Source organism: Amphiura filiformis, chromosome 19 (genome assembly GCF_039555335.1).
Source record: "Amphiura filiformis chromosome 19, Afil_fr2py, whole genome shotgun sequence".
NCBI lineage: Eukaryota > Metazoa > Echinodermata > Ophiuroidea > Amphilepidida > Amphiuridae > Amphiura > Amphiura filiformis.
Window position 1 is genome coordinate 45,214,094 of NC_092646.1, and position 22,463 is coordinate 45,236,556.

A 22,463-nucleotide genomic window follows, 5' to 3' on the forward strand; every position below is an offset into this window, starting at 1 on the left:
TGACATTTGACCCCAAATAAAAAATACCACATATGAATTGGGTAACCACAATTCATGTGTGAACATACTATTACTGTCCTGTTTTTCTTAGCAAATAAAAAATGTTAAAAGTTTTTCGTTTTATACCGGAAGTGACCCCTTAATGACCTTTGAACCCAAATCTGTGTACACCCCATAGACGTGCAAGTGGCGTCACTGTCCTACAGAATCTGTGGAAGAAGATGCATCTTAAAGGTATTTCTTTTTATACCGGAAGTGACCCCTTAATGACCTTTGACCCCAAATTTGTGTACACCCCATAGACACTGGGTAATAACAATGCATGTGTGCAAGTGGCGTCTCTGTCCCACATACTTTAAGGAAGAAGATGCATTTTAAAGGTATTTCGTTTTATACCGGAAGTGACCCCTTAATGAGCTTTGACCTCAAATAAAAAAAATACCACATATACATTGGGTGACTGCGGATCATATGTGAACATACTGTTACTGTGCTATGTTTTACTTAGCTAATAAAAAATTTTGAAGGTTTTTCGTTTTATACCGGAAGTGACCCTTAATGACCTTTGACCCCAAATCTGTGTACACCACATAGACACTGGGTAATAACAATGCATGTGTGCAAGTGGGGTTGCTGTCCTACGTAAGTTGTGGGAGAAGATGCATTTTCAGTTGAAATCACGTTTTTGACCCCTATGACCCCTGCGTGACCTTTGACCCAACGAGTTTCATGTGACATGTAGGGGCACGGTCAATGATCATTGTGACTAAGTTAGGTCAAAATCGATGTAAGCATGTGAGTGCTAGAGCAAATGTAATGGTTGACAGAAGAAGAAGAAGAAAGAAAGAACCTGTAAGAAAAAGGACACAGCCGTGACTAACGTCACGGCTGTGTAATAATAGTTTTTAAAAATAATAATAATAAAAATAATAAAATAATAATAATAATAAAAATAATATTTAAAAATATTTTGTTGTCAAACCTGAGACGAATATCTCAGGGGGCAAAACCACTAAAAACAGCAAGAGCAGCGAAAATTAAATTTTAAAAGACCGTGCTTACAATGTAGGGCAATATATAATGGTTGGATTTTTTGTAATTCGCGATAATACAAATTTTATGACAAATTATTTAAAAAAGTGGTATTTTTGGCATTTAACTGGCCTAAAAATTGTATGTGGTTTTTTTTTGGGGGGGTGTATATCTTCGGTATGAAAGGTGAAAATTTTCATGTGATGGACGGCATTTCCTCCAAGCTACATCTGAGAAGAATATACATATCATTAGATTTATAAAGTTTACTTCGAGGACTCTTTAATATCAACAATTTCAAAAATATAAATTTTTTAATAATTTGCCATAATATTTAGACCTAGGCCTATATCGCGAATTTCAAAAAATCCAAATTATTTGATTATGAGAAGGAAATTATTCGTATTCAGAATGCAATTTGGTGTGTCTGATGTGCTCTCAGGCCCCACAAAAAATACTGTGCAAAGGTGGAAGACTGACCCCATAATGTATTTTCTTACCATAGATTTACTCTGCTCATCAAAATATTCGTCAATAAACATCGCTCCCAGAGCTTGACCAAGATACATTTCTGTTTTATCGATGCATTGTTTCCATCGAGGAGGCTGCACTCCTTCACCACTCATCACCTTGTAAAACTCCTGACGAATTGTGCGCAATTTATTATCCAGCTGACTGACAGTGTTATCAACTACTCTCCACATGAAGAAATTGGCAAGAATTCTGACAGAATAAGCAAATCGATGTTAAAGAATAGTATCAACCAAATTAGGCTTATTCTATCAGGTTATACACGCTGGAGCAATACAACACATAATTTGGGAAACATAAATGTTTTACAAAAAAAAATTGGACCACGCCCCTTTAAAATAGAAACTACGGTAGGCTTAAAGGCGGATAATTACGGTATATTTTATGTAATACTCTTTCATGCTATAGACGAGTTGACTTTTGTGACTGGCAGTAGGCACGTGCATCATCAAAATTTCCATTGTTCATAGCCTGGCAGCACTCGGCCTGGCAGTATGCTCTCGCATCATATTTTGTTCAGGCCCCGTTCTTTTAAAACACACGCCACATACAATAAGGATATTGAAAGTGTAGTGGTTGCAGGCAGTTCGCTCAAGCATATCGATATACCAGTCCCTTTGTTGATAAACATTGAGGTCAACTCATCTATAGTTCATATAAAATAGAGTATGACTGTGGCTTTCAATTACAAATAATATTTACATTCTAACCTTTTCGGTGTTTTTGCAAGAAGGTCACCCATAGCGGTCACATACACAGGTGAAAAACTTAAAATTTCCTCTTCTTCCCCAATTGGATTGTCGATACTTTTCATTATCAAATTAAAATACCGTAACCAATCAAACTGCAGAAATATAGATTGAAAACAAAAATTGCAAAATGTATCAGCTATGGCTATTCTATTCTACAATGAATTGAACCACAATCTTTTCGATATGCACTGGGCTGTTCCATTTGAAATCCATACATCCTCTACGGAAGACAATGCCTTAATCTTCTACACAGGGAGTTCAAATGGAGTATTCCATTCAGGTAATCCAACTTGAAATTCACACTCCCTGTGTGAAAGATTAAGGTTATGTCTTCCATAGGGGGTGTGTGGATTTCAAATGGAACAGCCTATTCAAGTCTATCATTATGATCATTAATAGTTATAATGGCATTTAATAATGATATTATAAAGAAATTGTGGGAGAAACAGAACAAAACGAAAACTACGAATAAACTGAATATAGATATTTTACATTAAATATGATCATCATCGCATTTGTGAGTTTGCCATTCATTATCTGACACAGGAAGGGTTTCAATATGTGTCAAAGCTGTTTGGTCCCTGCACCGTAAATCCATATTCCAAAATGTTAATAACATAAATGGTTATGCAAGCCAAACCTAATTAAACTACGTTATTACTATACGAAATAAACTACATAACAAGAAAATATTGGTGCAATCACCCTGCACAAGACTGCTAAATATTAGCACTTTACGACATGTTTACAGTGCTTAATATTAGCACTTTACGACATGTTTACAGTGCTTATTATTAGCACTTTAGTATGGAGACCAGGTTTAAACATAGCAAACAGAAAGGACGTTTTCACGCAATATTAAGGTCATTTATGCCGTAATATCAACAGATGCTCTGTTATACTGATGGGGACCTGACCAGAAATTATTTCTTCTCCTCTGACTTGTCAAAAATATATGCCCATCGCAATTTGCCATCCTCTATGATGTAGTTGAATCGTCTCATAGTTACCTGAGTTACTGTGGTCTGAAGATGACTGATGCTCATACGGTTGTAAAGCAGCGTTGTATTCATTCGTAACATCTCGGGCACTGTTATCTACAGAGCAAAAAACCCCACGTATTTATAAAGTTAATGCTGGTCTAGTAGCTAGTAGCTAGATATCGAATCAATGTAGGAAGAAAATAAACTTATGGGAAATGAGTCGTCTTTCGTATAGAGAGCTAGTGTTAGACCATTAGGCGGAGGCGCCGTATTTAGCGTTAGCTTTGGATATTTACTTACCAGGGTGAAAAATAAAGAAAATAATTAAATGTCCAAAGCTAACGTTAAATACGGCGCCTCCGCCTAATGCATTTTTTAGAATACCAAAGAAAGATTCAAACATTGTTTGTGTTTTCACTTGATTCCAATGTAGTTTTACCGCTTTTTGGTTTGATGCCGCTCTTCAGAAATGGGCGCTCTATCTCGCACACGCCCATCACCTCCTCACCATGCTCACACACAAGTCTCGCAAGTTTCTTGTCATTAAAATTGTACTTTTTAAGGGGATGTGCAGTAAAAAAATTCAGGCCATTACAAACTAAATCCTACCATATCCAAAGATTTAGATTTCCAATAATTTTTTACCGAAAATCAGACTTTTTATGTAGTTTATTTTACGGATATAATTTTTATGTAAAATAATGTTCTAGAATTAGCCTGACTATATTTTGTCCTTCCATCATTTAATACTTACATTAGCCACTTGTCTTTCAAAATCCAGGACATCTGCTATTTCTTTTTCAATATCTTCAGCACTTCTATCATTAAACTCTGATGTAATATCCACCATATAACTGTAATATGCGTTGAGATTCTAAAACGTAAAAAGATAAAATCTTAAGAAAATGTCGTTGCATTAAAACTTGGTTGGATAAGTACAACAAAACCACAATGTTTTCTCATTTTATGTTACTATTAACTATTAAAACAACAACAATAGGTTGTAAAAAAAAATTGGTAGTCGAGTATATGCCTTTTGTTCTCTCTATGTCATGTAAAATATGACAGGTGCCCAGTGTGCACCCTTGAGCAATAAAAGAAATATGAGGTCAAAGGTTATACAGGGTTCAAAACTCAAAATTGCTCCGAGTTGGTTAAAACTTTTTTCAAAATATTCCTCAGGTCACAAGGATTCAGAAAATATATACCTACCTACGACCAATCAGTCTGGAGCAAAAATGTCAAAGGTTGAAATTTAGGTTCAACATGGGTCAAACACAGAAAATTTATCCGATTTTGATTTTTTTTTAATGGTCTCAAAATGTTTTTCTTGTTATAATATTTCAGCAAAAGAATAGATTCTACTATGTGCGACATACGCGGGGAAATATCTCAACATCAATTGGACTCAATGTGCAGTAACTTATTTTGCTGTATGTAGTGCAAACTGTTTCGTTTCTGAATTATTATAAAAAGACAAACTTTTTGAGACCATTTTGAGCAAAATTGGGTAACTTTTCTGTGTTTGACCCCCCCCCAGCTCAAATTTCGATCTTTGACCTTTTTGCTAATAACTCCGTACTGATTAGTCGTAGGTGGCTCAAACTATATATATTCTGAATGCTTGTGAGTTTTTTGTGACTTGAGGAACCAAATAGGAACAATTTCGAATTTTGTCCCCGGATTTCACAGAATGCTCAAGGGTGTCCATTGGGCATCTATTATTTTCTTATTCTATACACCTCAGATATCAATATCACTAAACAAAAAAGGAAGTTCCATCCGACTATGTAGAAAGTATTTTTTGTTAAAGGATGTCTCCGGCAATCACAACATTATTCCTTATATAAACAAACTCATATTGACCATAAAAACGATTAAAAACAGCCGGCTCTCAACACGCGATATTCAAAATTCCCGCGCCGAAATTGTCTAGTGCAATGACGTCATGGTTACTTGTGCTCAATATTGTTGTCAGCCTTCATTGTATTGCTAGGACGTCATTGCACTGGCCAATATCGTCGCCCGGGAATTTTGAATATCGCGTGTTGAGAGACAGCTGTATTAATTCGTTTTTATGGTCAATATGAGTTTGTTTCAAATAAAACCATGTGATTCGTGCTTGATAATTAATTTTCTATCATATAAGGCATAATGTTGTGATTGTAGGAGCCATCCTTTAACATGTTAGTTTACCTTATCGGTAATATCTTGGAGGAAATAGTCTCTGCTGCTCATTCCTAATAATGGTTGATCAATCTAAAACGGAAGAAAGATACTATATAAATTTCATTGATACATCACCATTATTGCCCTACATTTTAAGACGATAGTGTAAGTTATTCGGTATCTCCTATTTTAAAGCGAAATAAACTAGGCCTACGCTACGTCTAATTATACTGTATCTCCTCTAGTGAAGTTCCAAATGTAATTGCAGGGACACCCTGTCATTGGGCGTAACCTATTTCGTTGTTCACTATATGGCGACAATCAAATTCGGTGTCAGTGTTAACATGGTTAATCTAGCCTAGAAAATGTGCACACAAAGACACAAAAAGGCTAAATTAAGATATTTCGAGTTCCGACTTTAACGGTAACCTTAAAGCCATATTATAATATTTTCATACAAAATAGATTAGCATTTCTTTGCCATAAAATCAGATATATCCCTTTTATTTTTGAGCCGAACAACTACGGCAAAGCAAAGAAAATTAGAATTTACTACCAGCGCATATGTCGCCAATACGTACCACTCCTTCGGTCGTATTATGGTACGACCCTTTGTTGTGTAGATCACCGTCCCGCACGCCGTGTACGTACTGTGTGTTATGAACATCGTGTATGCGTTCGACTAATAACTCCATTGTAATAATAAAACGCCGTGAGGGCGTCCTCCTCAGCAAATGTTATAATATGGCTTTAATACCGGGTCTTAATGAAACATTTCTCTAAATTGATAAATCGTAAACACACATAATACCGTACACGTATACACGAGTATGCAAGCATGCTTCCCAGCAAACACGTTTAAAACAGGCTATATTTTGGGTTTTGGTTTTGGTAAAAACCTAGATGATCGGTTATAAAGGATTAATGAAAACACACCACAACAATATTTTTAAAATGTTTTCAAAATATTATTGTAAAATATTTTTACAAACATTCTTTGCCAAATATTTCGTCAACATTTTCTCGCAACCTTTTCTAACCTTTTGCGAATGATGTCGAAAACGCGGGAAATTATGTAAGCGTTTTGTATTTGCTGGTTATTAAACGGGTCTTGACGTCACTGCACATGCGCCATCCGTTAAGCTACTTAAATTACATAAATCATATTGCTATACTCAAATATTTATTTACATAATTATTACAAGTCGTTTTTTACAATGATATGACACAATTGCAATATTACAATTAATTGTCATAAACGATTAATTGTTTTACATACTTACAGTTATAATGTGTGCATCAGAATTTTTTGCGTCTACATTTACAGCGTGAAAAAATAGAAAATTACTGTTGGTTTCTATCCTTATTTTGGCTAATATTTCCTCCAATACCCACGTGTCTTCGTCATATTCGCCATCATTCAGTACGGGCCAGCCGCCAAGTCTTTGTATTAAAAGTTGAATAGGTTTCAGATGTATATTGTTGATCCTTTCTGAAATTACAACAGTATATCTATATAATATATGAGGCCCCATGTCACATGGGAATTAACGTGAAATTGCCCAAAATCGAAAATTGCTGGAAATTACAGTAAATTGCCGAAAATCATGCTAAATTGTGACCGATCACTACTAATCTTACAGGTGCGAGTGATCAGCCTTTCTTTGACATCTATGGTTCAAATCAAAGGTACTGCGTGAACGTTGAAGTGCAGAGCGATATATTCAAATCCGATTAATCACGTCACTTCTACGGCGAATACGCTGGTGAAATAATCGGATTAACTACCATAGCAATAGGTGAAAAAGCTGATGGAAACCGGTATTGTATTGTAGGTAATGAGTGCAACCTGCTTGTAGTGCAGCGCGATATATTCAAAATTGTTTTCACCTTTTGCTATGGTAGTTAATCCGATTTATTACGTCACTTCGCCAGCGTATTCGCCGTAGAATTGTGATGTAACAGGGTGAATTATCATAGCAATGCGTGCACACTATCTTTGAATGTATCGCCCTGCACTAGATGTTACACCGGTCCACTGCATTGCACAAAAAAAAAAAAAAACAGAGTTAAAGACCTGGATTGTAATTCTAGAATATTCATGTCATGCTGATCACACGCATATTTAAGATTCTTTGAAAAGAACAGTATTGTATTCAATCTATGATTGCAGACATACACATGTCATGAGTGCAATCTGTTTTAGTGCAGGGCGATATATTCAAAGATAGTGTGCATCCATTGCTATCGTAATTAATCCGGTTACATCACTACTTCTACGGTGAATTCAGACCATTTCGACTACGGTATATCATGTTAGCACAAAGCTCTTGATTTTTAATATCTGAACAATAAAGAAACTAAACATGAAACTTGAATTAGAGATCCATTGTTCAGATTTTTTACCGTTCAAAGACATCAGAATAAAACTTTTATTTTAAAGAGAACAAAATTACCTTCATCCATACATGCAAAATAGAAATTCTTAGCTTTTACTACAGCATCAGAGTCTACTTCAGAGATAGGGCTTTCTATAAGTTCTGAAAAATGATTAAAATAGTTACAAATATAAGTCAAACTTGATGCACTCAATCGGTTTTAGTTGTTTCCATTTGTTCAACTATGAAAAATCTGGAACAAACGTACGTGAAACATGTACAGCAGGCACAAAAAGAAACTCGTCAGTTATAGTGATCCTTGCTGTTCAACAACCTGATAATTTTGGATTATTCTGAAATATACATTTAATAGTTAACTGGACTTTGCTTTCTCATTTGACACCCTGTTCGTGAAAATCGAGCAAGAATTGACCAAGATATGCGCCTCCAAACCCTCAAATCCCAAAATCAAAAGTTGCAATTTTAACAATTCAATTGTACCTGTTACATTGTGTGCTTTATTGATTGGCCAGTGGTGCTTGTGTACAATACAACGAATCAACGATGCGTTCCCATTGAAAATCTGGTTGAAATTGCAATTTTTGATTTTGGGTTTGCGGGTTTGGAAACGCATATCTTGGTCAATTCTTGTTCGAATTTCACAAAAAGGGTGTCAAATGAGAAAACAAAGTCCATTAACAAAATGTATATTTCAGAATATTCCAAAATTATCAGGTTATTTATCAGCAAGGATGACAATAACTGAAGAGTTTCTTTTTGTGCCTGGTGTATATCAATATGTGTGCTTATATCAATCCCGTCTATCCTTAAACTGAATTTCTAAGATACAAAACGTCCAGTTGGACAATCCCCGACCTTTATATTACCATTGCATTCCACGAAGGGTTGTAATTGATTGTGCTTACAAAACATAGAAATTAAATAATGTAAGTTTTTGTAATATCAAATTCAATATAGGAGGCAATCCTGTCTTATTTCTGAAATAAAAGGTTACCAAAATGTTGTAAAAACAACGACATGTTTTAATTTTAAATTAAACATGATAAAGGTCAATAATAACCCAAACCAGTGAACTTTAATGAATTAGGGAAAGGCAACGGACATCACGTGACGATTCAAGAATATGTAGATTAGGTCAAGACAATAGGCGCCATATCGCAGCAGGGTTAGAGTTCAGAGGGCAAACGTTAAAGGTTTAGTAGATTAGGTCACCCAGGCACTGTCTCTAATTATTATTCACGTGTTGTAATACCGGCAGGTAAAAACATTGACTTGTTACAATGTTCCCGATTCCCAATTACTAAATATAGGTAAGTAGTTATAGTACTTTACAAACTATTCCTTGGAAAATCTATCCAATATGAGGGTGACTTTGAGATATCTACGCATCACATATAATTCCTGATTTGCTCTTAGACTAGCCACAGACTATCCGGTGGAAACCTTAACAAGGACCATGCGTTAATAATTACAAGATGGCAAAATACGTCGCTTAGGTCCCGACATTGCACCTATGAACTCTCACCCTCCTGCTCAAACTTACTTTTACATTCTATTTGAAGTTTGTCTACTAATTCAGAAAATATTCCAAAACGTGGTTGGTCATCTGGAATTACGGTTCGTTTTTTCCACCCACCACATGCATATTCATAGAAATCTTCGCAGGGGTCCACTGTCGGGTCCATGTTGGTTAATATTTCATTTGCTTTTCATACAAAATGAAAATAAATCATTGATTAGTAAATTTAAATGAATCCAAGCATTATCAAACTGAACTTTGATGCATTTTTTTAAATGCATCAAAGTTTGTTGAAATGTCCAAAAAGTCAGATAATGTGGCCATGGTGTGGCCATGCAGTGTTTCTAAATACGAATATATACATTTTTTCTCTTTTTCAAAATTTATTAACCTGTCCAAGGTAATCTTGTCCTGTAAATCGACAGTTATCAGACTTTGAATGAAAGAAACACAATGGCTTAAAGGAACATAAGAAGAGGGCTACACGTATAGTGTCCAACTGTGTGTCCATTTAAAAATATTGTTGTTAACTTCGCCTTTTGGTTTTTTTTTTAATTGCGTAAATAAAGATACCATATTTATGAAAAGCTCATTAACCGGGTAAACATCATATTTACACTTTACATAAACCAATCATTTCTTTTTTGGCGTAATCTTGATCAAGAAAAATGAGTCGTTTGGCGGTCAAATATATTCTGATTTTGACCATACAGAAAATGAGAAAATTCTTGTCTAAGGAAAAGTATTTCCAATTCCGATCAAATTTTCAGCATTCTGTTGCTTATTTATTTATTGAGTAAGATTTTGAATGAAAAATTAAAATTAAAATTGACTTTGTGCAACAGACCCATTTAGGGTTAGATCATGTCATTATATATTAATTACCTGCTTCGACGCATCCTGGTGTCAAACATACATCTTGATTTTCAAGTAGGGAGCCAATTTGAATTTCCTCTGGAAAAAATAGCAAACATATTTATTACAAAAATGCACAAAGAATGTTAATAGTGTTAGTTTACAATAAATTGAATCGATAATCTACCTTACCTTATTTTCCCATTATGTAGTATCATGATATTGGCAATAAAGGATACTGATTTACCTCGACTAAATACTAGTATTCAACAGAAACAGTTTTTAAAAAGAGAGTGGAATGGTCAATTTCGATATAAAAACAAGGGAGTTGAAGGCTTTAGCAGTGATCCAAGCAAGTGTTTGGAGGTTTGATTAAAGTATTGAAGGACGAGTTAATAAGATTGTCATTAGGTATTTTTTCATACGCAACATTTTTTTATTTGATCATTTCAATCTTTATTGCAATCATTAAAAAACATACAAACTTTAAGCACAATGATTGAAAAGAAAACACATAAACCAGACTAGGGAATGGAGCAGACAAAATGCCACCCCCATATCTCCGCAGGTGCATAAATACCAATACATATATACAAAACATTCAACACTGTACAAGAAAATAAACCTTCAGTAAAATTCTTTTTTTTTTTTTTAAAGGAATAAAAGACATTGACAAAACGGAAAAATGATGGTGTTGATAATTATGCATGTAACTACACGTGTTTGTACGGACAAACTCAACCAACATTGAATAAAATGTGACATTCTACCCTTTGTGTCATTATCACTATCAGGGTATGTTAGCACTTCCATTCTCTTTACAAACAATGCAAAAGTCAGATTTTTGATGATTTTATCAAATGACTGCCAAAGCCTAAGAAACGCGGAAATTATGATAACTTAAGGTTAGCAACTATTTTTAACAGTTGCGATTTGGTAGTTCACAGCATCTTGCGAATGGTAGTGAGCTTTTGGCGAAAATTGCATTGATCATTTCATAGCGAGTGTGTAGAAGAATTCAAATATCACAGATATACTTTGTAGGTCCGGTGGTTCTTGAGTTATGTTGTAAAGAGGGTTGAAACAACAACACCGTTTTGTAAAACGTACTTAACTCACAATCAGCAATAAATCAAGCAAGTTTTCAAAGTATATTTGTAGAATGAACTTCAAAGTATTATTCTTCAATAATATATTGATTTAGATAATGAAAATCGATTTTTGTTTTGTTTGTTTAGTTGCTTCGACCAACAATATCGAGTGTACCTTTAACTGAGCGGACCTATAATTCTCGATAAAACATTGGTTAGACAGCCTTTCCATTTGAATCCATATTCAGTAGACTTTTCTCGTCGTGGTCGTTCACCCCGGCCTCGTTATTTATTTATTGACAATCTAACTGTTTGACATATGGTATTGTTATGCCCATCCCGTGTATTATACTTTTGAAGTTTAAACAACAATCGGGGTTTCAAACGCTTCCATTCACTTGTCATGCACTTCGTCACAATCTGATCACTTCCTTTAACAACAAAAGAAATCAGGGCTCTCACGAGGCACCCCGTATGACGTCATGGTGCGACTGACTTGATCCAAATTGTTTTGAATTTGTCGTTGATATGTGTAGATTTTATAAGAGACGTTGTAAAAAAATCGTGAATTTACTTGAAAATGTTAGGGTTGGAGACGGAAACAGTTTTTCTCGTTTCATTACAATTTTTGTATCGTATTTTCTCCTAAGTTCACAATTAGCTACAATAGATTAGTTTCTAGACATGTCCAATTGAAGATCTCGAAAGAGCTTGGCAACCCAATTGTGACATACGGAACACGTCTAGGTGTAAATTATTTTAATGTTTTGAATGCCATTAGGTCGTTTCAAGTTTTGAGTTTCAGGATTGGTTTTGGTTTTGGTCACGTGGTTGGTTTCCAATTATCCTGCCCAAGCTCTTGACTGACGTCATTACCGATACCTTTGTCTGTACCTTTGTTAGAAAGTTAGAACTTGTAGAAAGCAGTTTCGGTTTGATATCGTGTGACCGCAGAATAGACCTATCTTGATTTGAAGTTACCTTGATCAAAGTATACAAAAGAAGTTTGTAAATTTCGCAGTGCAATATTCACGAACAGAGAAATCGAACAAGTCAATCTACATTTGAAAGCGTGGTTAGGATTATTTCCCTATGAAAAGGATATAGACCATTGAAATATTTCCACCGATATTGCAAAAGAATAGACACTCGAGTGACGTATACACATCTATTCATATGAATATCGCATGCAGGAGGATCGATTGAAGCTATATGTTTGACTTTTGTTCAAGTTATTTATTGCTCGAAAGAAATGAGATGAGAGACAGAGAAAGGGGAAGAAAGTTGGGGTGTGTGGGGGCCACACACCCCAACTGTGGGTTAAGGTTAGGGGAGAGAGAAAGAGAAATAGAGGAGAGAGGGAAATATAGAAACAGAGGGGAAAGAGGAAAGTTGAATTGACCATAGATACTGCCTTTCTGTAAACTTGAATTGTTATAAACGAGAATGTATTCTAAATTATTGTATGAAGTAATTTGATCGAGAATTAGGTCGAACTATTATGAACAAGATTTCTTTTCATTATAGACTTTTTTATAGTCTATATTTTCTTCATTTCAGCTTGATTTAGCAGTTGTCATGGTTGTGTGTAAATTCCTATTACTATTAGATACGTTGTAATAAAAGATGATTTTAAATATTTGTATATTAATTTTCTCTGAGGGCTTGCAGCAAAATTGATATTTTATTTTCCTTGGTATGGGTTTGTGGCTAGTAGTCAGGTAATGATGATGGTGATGATGATGATATGATGATGATGATGATGACGACGACGACGATGATGATGATGATAATGATGACGATGATGATGATTATGATGATGATGATGATGATGATGATGATAATTAATACACAAACGACAAAGAGGAAGATGTATTTTTGGGATCATAGCACACGTGTTAAGGAAAAACATACATGAGAAGTAACCAGGTTACTGTGACTGATACCATAGAAACGTGCTCTTTGTTTAAACATTACAAGTAACATGAGTGGCAAACATTAATGTTTCATATTGCTTGCAACCCCCCCCCCCCAAGCAATGTTGGAGCCAATACTAGACCAATTGTCCGTTCCTGTCTCAGTTACAAAACAACATTGACTGGGTGGGTGCGGGAGGGGGAGTGAAGATTGCATACTTAATAAAATCCCTCATATCATAATCATCATCATCATATCATCATCAACATCATTACATCATTAACATCATCATCATCCTCATTAACATCATCATCAACATCGTCATCATCATCATCAACATCATTTTGAACATCATCATCATCATCATTACATCATTAACATCATCATCACCATTAACATTATAATCAACATAATCTACATCATCATCATCACCATTACATCAGTAACATCATCATTAACATCATCATCATCATCACTACATCATTAACATCAACATCATCATCATTTACATCAACATCATTATCATCATCATTACATCATTGACATCATCATCATCATCATTAACATCATCATCATCATCATCATCATTACAACTACAACCACATCAATATAATATATATTAACTGCAGCTCATCCAAAAAATATCATTGTTTTTTTTTACAGCGCCCACAGTTTGCAATAGCAAAATCATCTGCTAGATTATGCTCAGATGAAAAAAAAATTAGATTATTTTAAGTCTATAATGAAAAAATTCCTTGTTTATGTTTGATTTTTATATCAAGACACAGATGTTCATGTAATCAAGATTTCCACACCCCAAGTAAATAATATTAAAGTATTTTAGTATATTTAGCTATACAAGCATTATTTGGTTAAGCTTAGCATTATTGAATTAAGATTATTATTTATATATAGACATTTTGTTTTTTAGGCAACAAGGGATGCACAATTTGTACGGCAATAAACAAATAATAAGTTCCATTCTGATTTTAAGTTAGAAATAATGCGCTTGATATTTATTCAGATGATTCAAGGCATGCATTTCATTCCTTTTTTGGCAAGTTACAGAGGACTTTTTTCTATATAGAAGCAACCCAGCAAACACAAAACGTTTTCGACATCATTCACAAAAGGTTATAAAAGGTTGTCAGAAAACGTTTAAATGTCGGGTTATATAAAGGGTATATTAAGAGTATAAAACGTTTTCATAACCTTAAAAAACATATTTTGATAATCTACTGCTCAGCAAACAAAAATGTTTTACAGAAAACGTTTAAATGTCGGGTTATATAAAGGGTATAAAAACGTTTTAATAACATTCCAAAAACATTCTTGAAAACTTGATACAAAACATTCTAAACAAAATGTTATTTTGGGGTTGAAAAAATATTTTGCGAAAAATGTTTGCCTAAAATATTTTCAATAACGTTTTAAAAACGTTTTCATGACCTTTATATAACCCGACATTTAAATTTTATTAAAAAAAAAAAAAAAAAACGTTTTAAGAACATTTCTGTGTTTGCTGAGTGCAAATATTTTAACATAATGTTATTTAAGTGTTGACAAAATATTTGGCAAAAAATGTTTCAAAAATAGTTTACAATAACATTTTTGAAAAACATTTTAAAAATATTGTTGTAGTGTGTTTTCATACAAAACGTTTTAAAACGTTTTCATGACCTTTATATAACCCGACATTTTAATGTTATTAAAACGTTCTTATGTAAACCAAAAGCCAAAATATAACTTATTAAAAACGTTTTTAAAACGTTTTTGTGTCTGCTGGGAAGGGATGCACAATTTGTACGGCAATAAACAAATGATTAGGTGCCATTCTGATTTTAAGTTAGAAATAATGCGCTTGATATTTATTCAGATGATTCAAGACATGCATTGCATTCCTTTTTGGCAAGTTACAGAGGAACAACTTTTTTCTATATAGAAGCAAGTTATAAAATTGAACATAAAATTGAGCATTAATAACCATTTGCTACCTTCATTTTTAAAAATCGAGTGCTTTGCTGGCTACAGCCACACATAGATCCATTTTGATATCTTGCATCAATAACATATTCAAGGATTTGGCGAAGGATACCTTGTCAAACAAAAGTTGATTATGACATTTAGGAAAGTGGAACGCTTAATTTTAATCATAAGAAAAGATGAGAGAGTTTAATTAATCGAATAAAGAATATTCGTCCTTTGGGAATAGAAACCTTATAAACATCTCCAAAAAGTAACTACCCCCCCCCTTAAATAATGGTCATTATTCAAAAACGGGCTATTGTATTACAATTCAGTAAAATGAGTTGGAAGCAGAATTTATTTCTGCGCACTTTGACACCTCATTTGATACATTAGCCCAGAAAACAATAAAACACCGGTCAATTTAATGTAGTGAGATCCAGATTTGAAAGTTGCATAGAATTTACTGCAACTTTCAAATCTTACATTGATTTAAATGTACGCTGCGGCGTCAATATTTAGACAATTGCTACATATGAGGTGTCAAAATGCGCAAAAATAAATTATGCTTCCAACGCATTTTACAGATTTGTAATACAATCGTCCATTTTTGAATAATGGCCATTATTTAAGCGAGGCTAGTTACTTTTTTTGAGATGTTTATGTGCACTTGCACTGTGACCTATTTGGCAAATAGGAAACAAAATATAAAAAGAAAAATTATGGTCGTTTATAGTTTTAAGTGGACTTACGGTATTATTCCCGAGGAAACATTCCTACCCTTCCTCGAATAGTTAAATGTGCTTTTCATTTCAATTCCGCAAGCTATCATATCATAATAATTTATATTTTCTCATATTACATCCTGGTCGTTCACCTCGTTATATTTATCAATCTTCTTCCTATACTTTTTGACATATGATATCTTATGTCCATCCCGTGTATTGTACTTTTGAAGTTTAAACAACGATCGGGTTTTCAAACACTTGTGTACATTTGTCATTCACTTCATCACAAACTGATCACTTTGAATAAAAAAAGGTCCACACACCTCGTATGAAGTCATGGTGTTATGGTGGATCTAACTTGATCCAAATTGTTTTGATTTTGTAGTTGATAGGTTTATATTTGAAAGAAAAGTGAGAATAAAGTCGACGTTTATTCGAAAGTTTTATAATCGGGGATAGAAACAGTGGCTCTTTTCAGTTGTCGTATCATAAATAGTATTTATATGATATTCTAAAATGGCGTGACACGATCTTTCATGTTCTGTTTCCAATCTTAGATTGATGCCTATATAACATTAAAACCTACCATTTCCAAATTTTGAGTTGTATTCAGGCTTCGAATTATTTTTTTTTTAAACCTTAGAGTGCACTTTTGCACCCCCATTTTGAAAGTCGTGGTGCAATTTCATCTCAATGCAGAGCAATTTGAAGTGCAGTCTCAGACAATCAACACATAAAGTCAGTACATTTATTTATATCGCAACAGGCGAATTTGTGGTGCAAATTGCACTGCGATATGCATGGCTTATTTCGAACACTGGTTCTGCAGTTTAACAATACCCCCATAGGACAGTACATACATACCATTAAGGGGGCTAAAATCTTTGAAACTCCTATAGTTAAGTTCCGAATACAGCAGCGGGTATAACCTTACTCAATTGAAGAGCTCTAAAGTACATGTACTTAACTGGCAATCTAATTGAGAAATACTGATTACTTTTAATTGTTAATTGACATTTTTATGTCTGACAGAAAGTATAGACATTTTCTGCTGCTTAAAAGAGCTAACTTGATCTTAAATAGCGAGTCTTATCTAGGGCACTCGTGATTATAAAGTCCATTTACTCCTTGTAGTCAATTGTGAGTTGGTTTCATACCACATCTTTGCACCAATTACAATATTTTCCTAACAAAGGTTTCAGGTCTATTTTCTTTGCGTTGCTGAAAGCCTCGTCTGTTGTATTTGAAATGACTAACCTCTTCGGTCTTTGACCCAGTGTGGTTTACCAGGGCCCTAGATAATTATACTGCTTTTTTGCTAAATCTGAATTGGCGTTAACGCGCATGTTTTCTAAAATTGTATTAAGCAAATTTAACAATACAAATGCAGATATCGAGAAATAGGTTGAACTTTTTTTCTTTTTTTTCGAGACTCGAATGTTCTCAAAAGTATTGATATTAATGTTTCTTGCTTCTTTGAAGAAGACTTCTCGCTCTTAAATCTTAAGTTATAATGTAATCAAGATTTCCACACCTCAAGTGCTTGATATTAAAGTATTTAAGATACAGAAGCTTTATTCGATTAACTTTATTAGCAAATATAGACGCTGTGATGTCTTCAGGCAATAAAGATAGTACAGGAATAAAACTTTGTAAATTAAAATTTGTAGTATCAATAACCATGATAACCATACGCTTGACCTTGACTTGTGAAACAGAAATGAAAAAAGTACTTTGTAAGTAAGTAACACACTCTACGCACAGCATTACGCTTGGTTGCGCGTACAATATTTCCGCGATACACGCTGTCACTTACGCGTACACGCTCCAGAAGTAAACAACTTAAAATATTTGTGCCAAAAAATGATATTTTCTCTTTAAATCGCACTATTTTCTGGTAATAGAATAGAAATAAAGGGTGCAGCATTATCCTTTACACGCAAATAATGTGTCCTCGGCAGTAAAAACGTTTAAATAATGGGTTCGGCTGCGCCTCACCCATTATTTACGTTTTTACTGCCTCGGACACATTATTTGGGTGTAAAGGATAATGCTGCACCCTTTATTTCTTAAATCAATGCAGGCGCTAATATACATGACAAATTAATTCTACCATTACGTGCAATGAAGCAAATGGTCCGCATCCAATATAGACATCATCAAAATAACCAAAGGTAATAAACATGGGCTGCTGATTATTCTGTCCTGTGGAGTACACCAGCCCATGTTAACGATGCTGATTATTCGAGAAGACATTCTTTCTTTATCATTGGATGCTGTAAAACAACAAGTGCTTATGCATATTCTAGTACTGCTTGCATTGGTTCCTGCATTAAGTTGCACAATGTGCTGCGACAATGTGGAATAGGATTTCACTGCACCCCATGGCACTGAGATATTTTCCAAATCTCTACTCATACGAAATGTAAGTAGATTGCCAAGTGCCCCTTTAAAACAGCGGGAATTGTGGAGAAAACACCAAGATCTCGATTTTGTCCTCTAATTTCACTTTAACATTGATTTCTGACAACCCTCGCCTACTTTCATCCCCAGGTACCTGTATGATGTCAAGGAGTCAAAGCCCAGATAGTCAATGGTCAGCTATTTTAATACAAGACTAATACACCACACGTCGCTTCTGACATTTTCCCGCGTTCATCCACAAAACGATTAATATCCCGGGTTCTTCAACTAACATTGGCAACATTGACAGAATATGTGGGGTTTGTAAAACCACGATAGGGGTTAATAGCCCTGCTGGTTAAATTCTACGCTGATAATATCTTTATAAGGTTTGTATGACTTCAAATCATACCGCGCTGTTGTATCATATTCGTTTGTTAACCCATTATTCGCGGCTGCAAATTCAGTAACCTGGGATTATAGAGTGAACAAGTTATCCGCAAAAAGAGAATTTAGAGAGTTTTGGTATCAATTTTGATGCATACAGCTTTATTTATTTGATACTATAATGGGACAAACGTCACAGGTAATAAGGCAATCTTCTCCTAATAATGTGTTAATGTCAAATAGTACTTGCTTACGCGGCCTTGAGAAAACTATGTCATTTGAAAGACACACATTTTGTTCAATAATATTTACGGTGTTTTTTCTTCTTTTTTAACACCAATTGTTTTTATTGAGGTAACTTTAAGTTTTGCTAATGAAATTGTTTCATTAACTGTTTATTGGACAATTATTACCACTGCATAGAGCAAAAATGGTATTAGTAATATATTGGATAATTATTTTTAAAATCACAATTCTGATTTTGAAATTTAGTACTGTTGGACATTGTCCAAAATATGTCATGGCTTGAAGGGAATGGTATCACCACTCTATTATGGTTGCTTCTGGTTACAAAATATCTGTAACACTAACAGTGCAGTAAGAAATATTTAACTTTAAACTGGATCTGCAAGCACAAAGATACGCATTTTCTCACGTATGCTATTTAATTTTCTCCGTGTATCATCTTATTGCTTCAATATCTAAATAATATTTCATCTGTTTTGGCAGATATGTCACCTCTGTCATGTTCGAAGAGTTAGATGATGAGCTAGGTGCTCTGTTCAACCCCTTATTATAATGTGCATTGGTTTCAGATTCATTTGCTCCATTTTATTACCTTTATAACCTTTTGCAAGTAAATGGATACTTGTACATGTACGTCAGTCATTTGGCAGACTCTAAGTACCTTTGCGCACAATTAATAAGGCTGAGTAAAAAAAAATACATGTTTCTCGTCCGCGCCCTCCTCATTTTTTGAAGATTTTTCAAATTTCTTTTTATTTTGTAAACTTTCAGATATAACTTGTTGAAAAAGATGTTTCAGAAGTTGAAACTTATTCTACGGCTTTGTAAATGCATAATACATCATTTAAGAAGAGTTTTGTGATCACTAGAGGGGTCTACCTCTCAAAACAATAAAATAAAAAGGGCCTCCTCCTTTTTCTCAGATATCAATCTGTATGTCGAATACCCGAAATATGGTGTCAAATACAGGTATTTAGCGTCGTTTTCCAATAAAAAATAGAAAATAAAAAGCCCCTCATTCTCCTAATTTTTAAAAACCCGGACGAGAAACATGTTTTTATTTTTACTTGGCCTAATCCCATAAAGTTGTGTTTATGATTTACGGAACAATATTTAATTCCAGCGAATCAGTTGTAAGAACGGCCTTCATATTTGTGTTTCTAGATATTATTCTTATATCAAAATGAGGTACAATTTGTAAAACCACATTACTTTTCGTTTTTTCCATACATTCGTGTCCGGATTCGTGTGGGTTTTTATGGTGTTTTCTTTTCTTTTCACTTATTATTATTTCACTTATCTGTTTATGGACTTCAAAAACTTACTGTTTCATATTTCGTACGTTTCTTCCATCATTATAAGCGACATTTTAGTCATAATCAAATAATTTGTCTGACATTTCACGCAGTAGTTGTTCTCCGTACACGCTGGTTTATAGAAGTGCTCATGCCTAGCTAACTGAGAAAAACGTAATTATTTTACTTTGAAGTTATTGATAACTGATAGCCTCTGTATGTAATTGAAAGTGTTCCAACAAATGGCCACCAGCATGTATGCGATGGAGAAAGCTGGTGCATGGTGAGTAAATGGGCTTGTCTGGGTCTTTTAAGTTTATATAGAAACGAATCTAGCTTTTGGGATGAAAATATGGAAGAAATAATAATAAATGTTTTCTATAAAGATGGCTGTTATAAAATTAACTTCCCCCCTTGGATGCTGTGTTACATTGTTGCTGTTTGCAAATGAAAATAGTTTATCCATTTTGATAAACTCCGCTGGTAGTGTAGTGACATGATATTGTGATGTGTATGGTACATTTGTTTGTTGGTGTTATAGTTGTTGTTGTCGTTGTTCTTGTTCTTGTTGTTGTTGGTAGGTGGTGGTATATGTTTAGGTAGGATTGTTAGCTGATTTTTGTACGGTGTATAATATGTAGGGTGTGGGATTAGTGGCCGTGTGTGCGACGTTGTGTGTGGCGTACACGTATTATGTTTAGCTTATCTTCCGTAGGAACTCGACAACAACCCAAATAGAAGAGATGATGGCTCCCACTACCACAATCCCTGTCTTCGTCAAGCTGGCACAACTTAGGCTAATTTCTACAAACTTTTACGTCTTTGTAAGACTCGCGCCCTGACAATCCTTTTTGGACGGTACAATATTTGCTCTAGCCTTTTGGGTAACAAGAAAGGACTAACTAATTCCAGTCTCCAACATTAATGTTGGGGAGTATTATTTTGTAGGACATATCTCTTACCTTTACTCGTTAATTCAGCTATGAGTACCATAAGCAGTGTCAGCGATACAAACGTCAATACGAGACTAATCAATATCAGGCATCTTTCTAGTCTTGTCTTTCTTTGGTACCAAGATGGCTGCTTGAAATAGATCGCCTTGGCGGTCACTGTCACTTCCTCCATGCTGGGTCAAAGTTGAAAATGGTCAGTTGTGAAGACGGGTAAGGGACTTAACAACAGAAATAATCATGCATTCAACGGCACTGAAATTTATAAAAAAAAGACAAGAAGAGAAGTGTTTAGATAAATCTTTGTTTGGAATCAAAATGGCTGATTGAAAATGAAATACCTCCGCACAACTGCGCACAACTGAACAGTTTTGTTTTCATATCCGATATCATAATAATGATAAAATGAGCTAATATAACATTTAGTAGATATCAGTATACATTCAAGTATTAAACTTAAAGTTAGTGAAGACGTTTCTGGGAAGTCCAAGGTAAAAAATAATTATTAAATACAGACAAAAATGGCCCAAAATAAATATCATCTGCCTATCATTTTGATGCTACTGAAACGCTTGTTCCTTGAGAATTAACATTGGATCATCTTGAAGTGGTCATAATTGCATGGCATTTGTATAACATTAATTTAGCCTGTACAAGTCGTCAAATATTATTTCATTTTATTTGTCAGAAACATGGGTATCTTTAAACAATTATCGAAGAACCTAACAGTAGCTTTCAAAGTCCTTTTTCTCTACTGGTTCAAATATACAGTTTCAATGACAATAAACATTGATTTTTTGCGATGTGGATTGGCATTTCTTGGACGATATTCCATTCTTAACATTTAAAAAAAATTAACATTTTTTAACATTTTTAAATTTTGTTTTTAATTCTTAACATTTTTTAACATTTCTTAAAAGAGCTTACGATGCAGCAAAAGCGCATGAATTTGTAGCTTTTAAACGTGATTTGAAGGGAATTAGTAAATCACCAAACTTGTTTCTGGTAAAAGTTACGTACCTGGGAATTGTTGCAGAAAATACTAGGTACCTGAAAAACACTTAATTATTGAGCGCACTATAGGTCATTACAATAGAGTTGCATTTGAAATTTTAATAAAAATAATGGTTTCTTAACACTCCGAATTGATTTGTATAACACTGAATAAAGATTGTATTCAAATTTAAAGAAAGGTGGTTGAATCTTTTAAGTCTTTTTAAATTTACAAAGATCTGGTACTT

The 22,463-nt window shown here is 34.2% G+C and overlaps 1 protein-coding gene across 1 annotated transcript in view; it reads right to left on the minus strand.

Annotated features, from left to right (window-relative positions):
• LOC140141358 (neprilysin-1-like) overlaps positions 1-22,463 on the minus strand; it is a 52,113-nt gene that overhangs the window by 12,675 nt on the left and 16,975 nt on the right. The window contains exons 2-11 of the mRNA XM_072163194.1: positions 21,235-21,477; positions 10,271-10,339; positions 9,410-9,571; positions 7,924-8,007; positions 6,751-6,959; positions 5,495-5,557; positions 4,053-4,172; positions 3,326-3,412; positions 2,274-2,407; positions 1,533-1,755 (exon numbers count right to left, since the gene is read on the minus strand). Coding sequence (XP_072019295.1) covers positions 1,533-1,755; positions 2,274-2,407; positions 3,326-3,412; positions 4,053-4,172; positions 5,495-5,557; positions 6,751-6,959; positions 7,924-8,007; positions 9,410-9,571; positions 10,271-10,339; positions 21,235-21,397 — 1,314 coding nt within the window. The 5' untranslated portion in view covers positions 21,398-21,477. The remainder of the gene's footprint in view (positions 1-1,532; positions 1,756-2,273; positions 2,408-3,325; positions 3,413-4,052; positions 4,173-5,494; positions 5,558-6,750; positions 6,960-7,923; positions 8,008-9,409; positions 9,572-10,270; positions 10,340-21,234; positions 21,478-22,463) is intronic.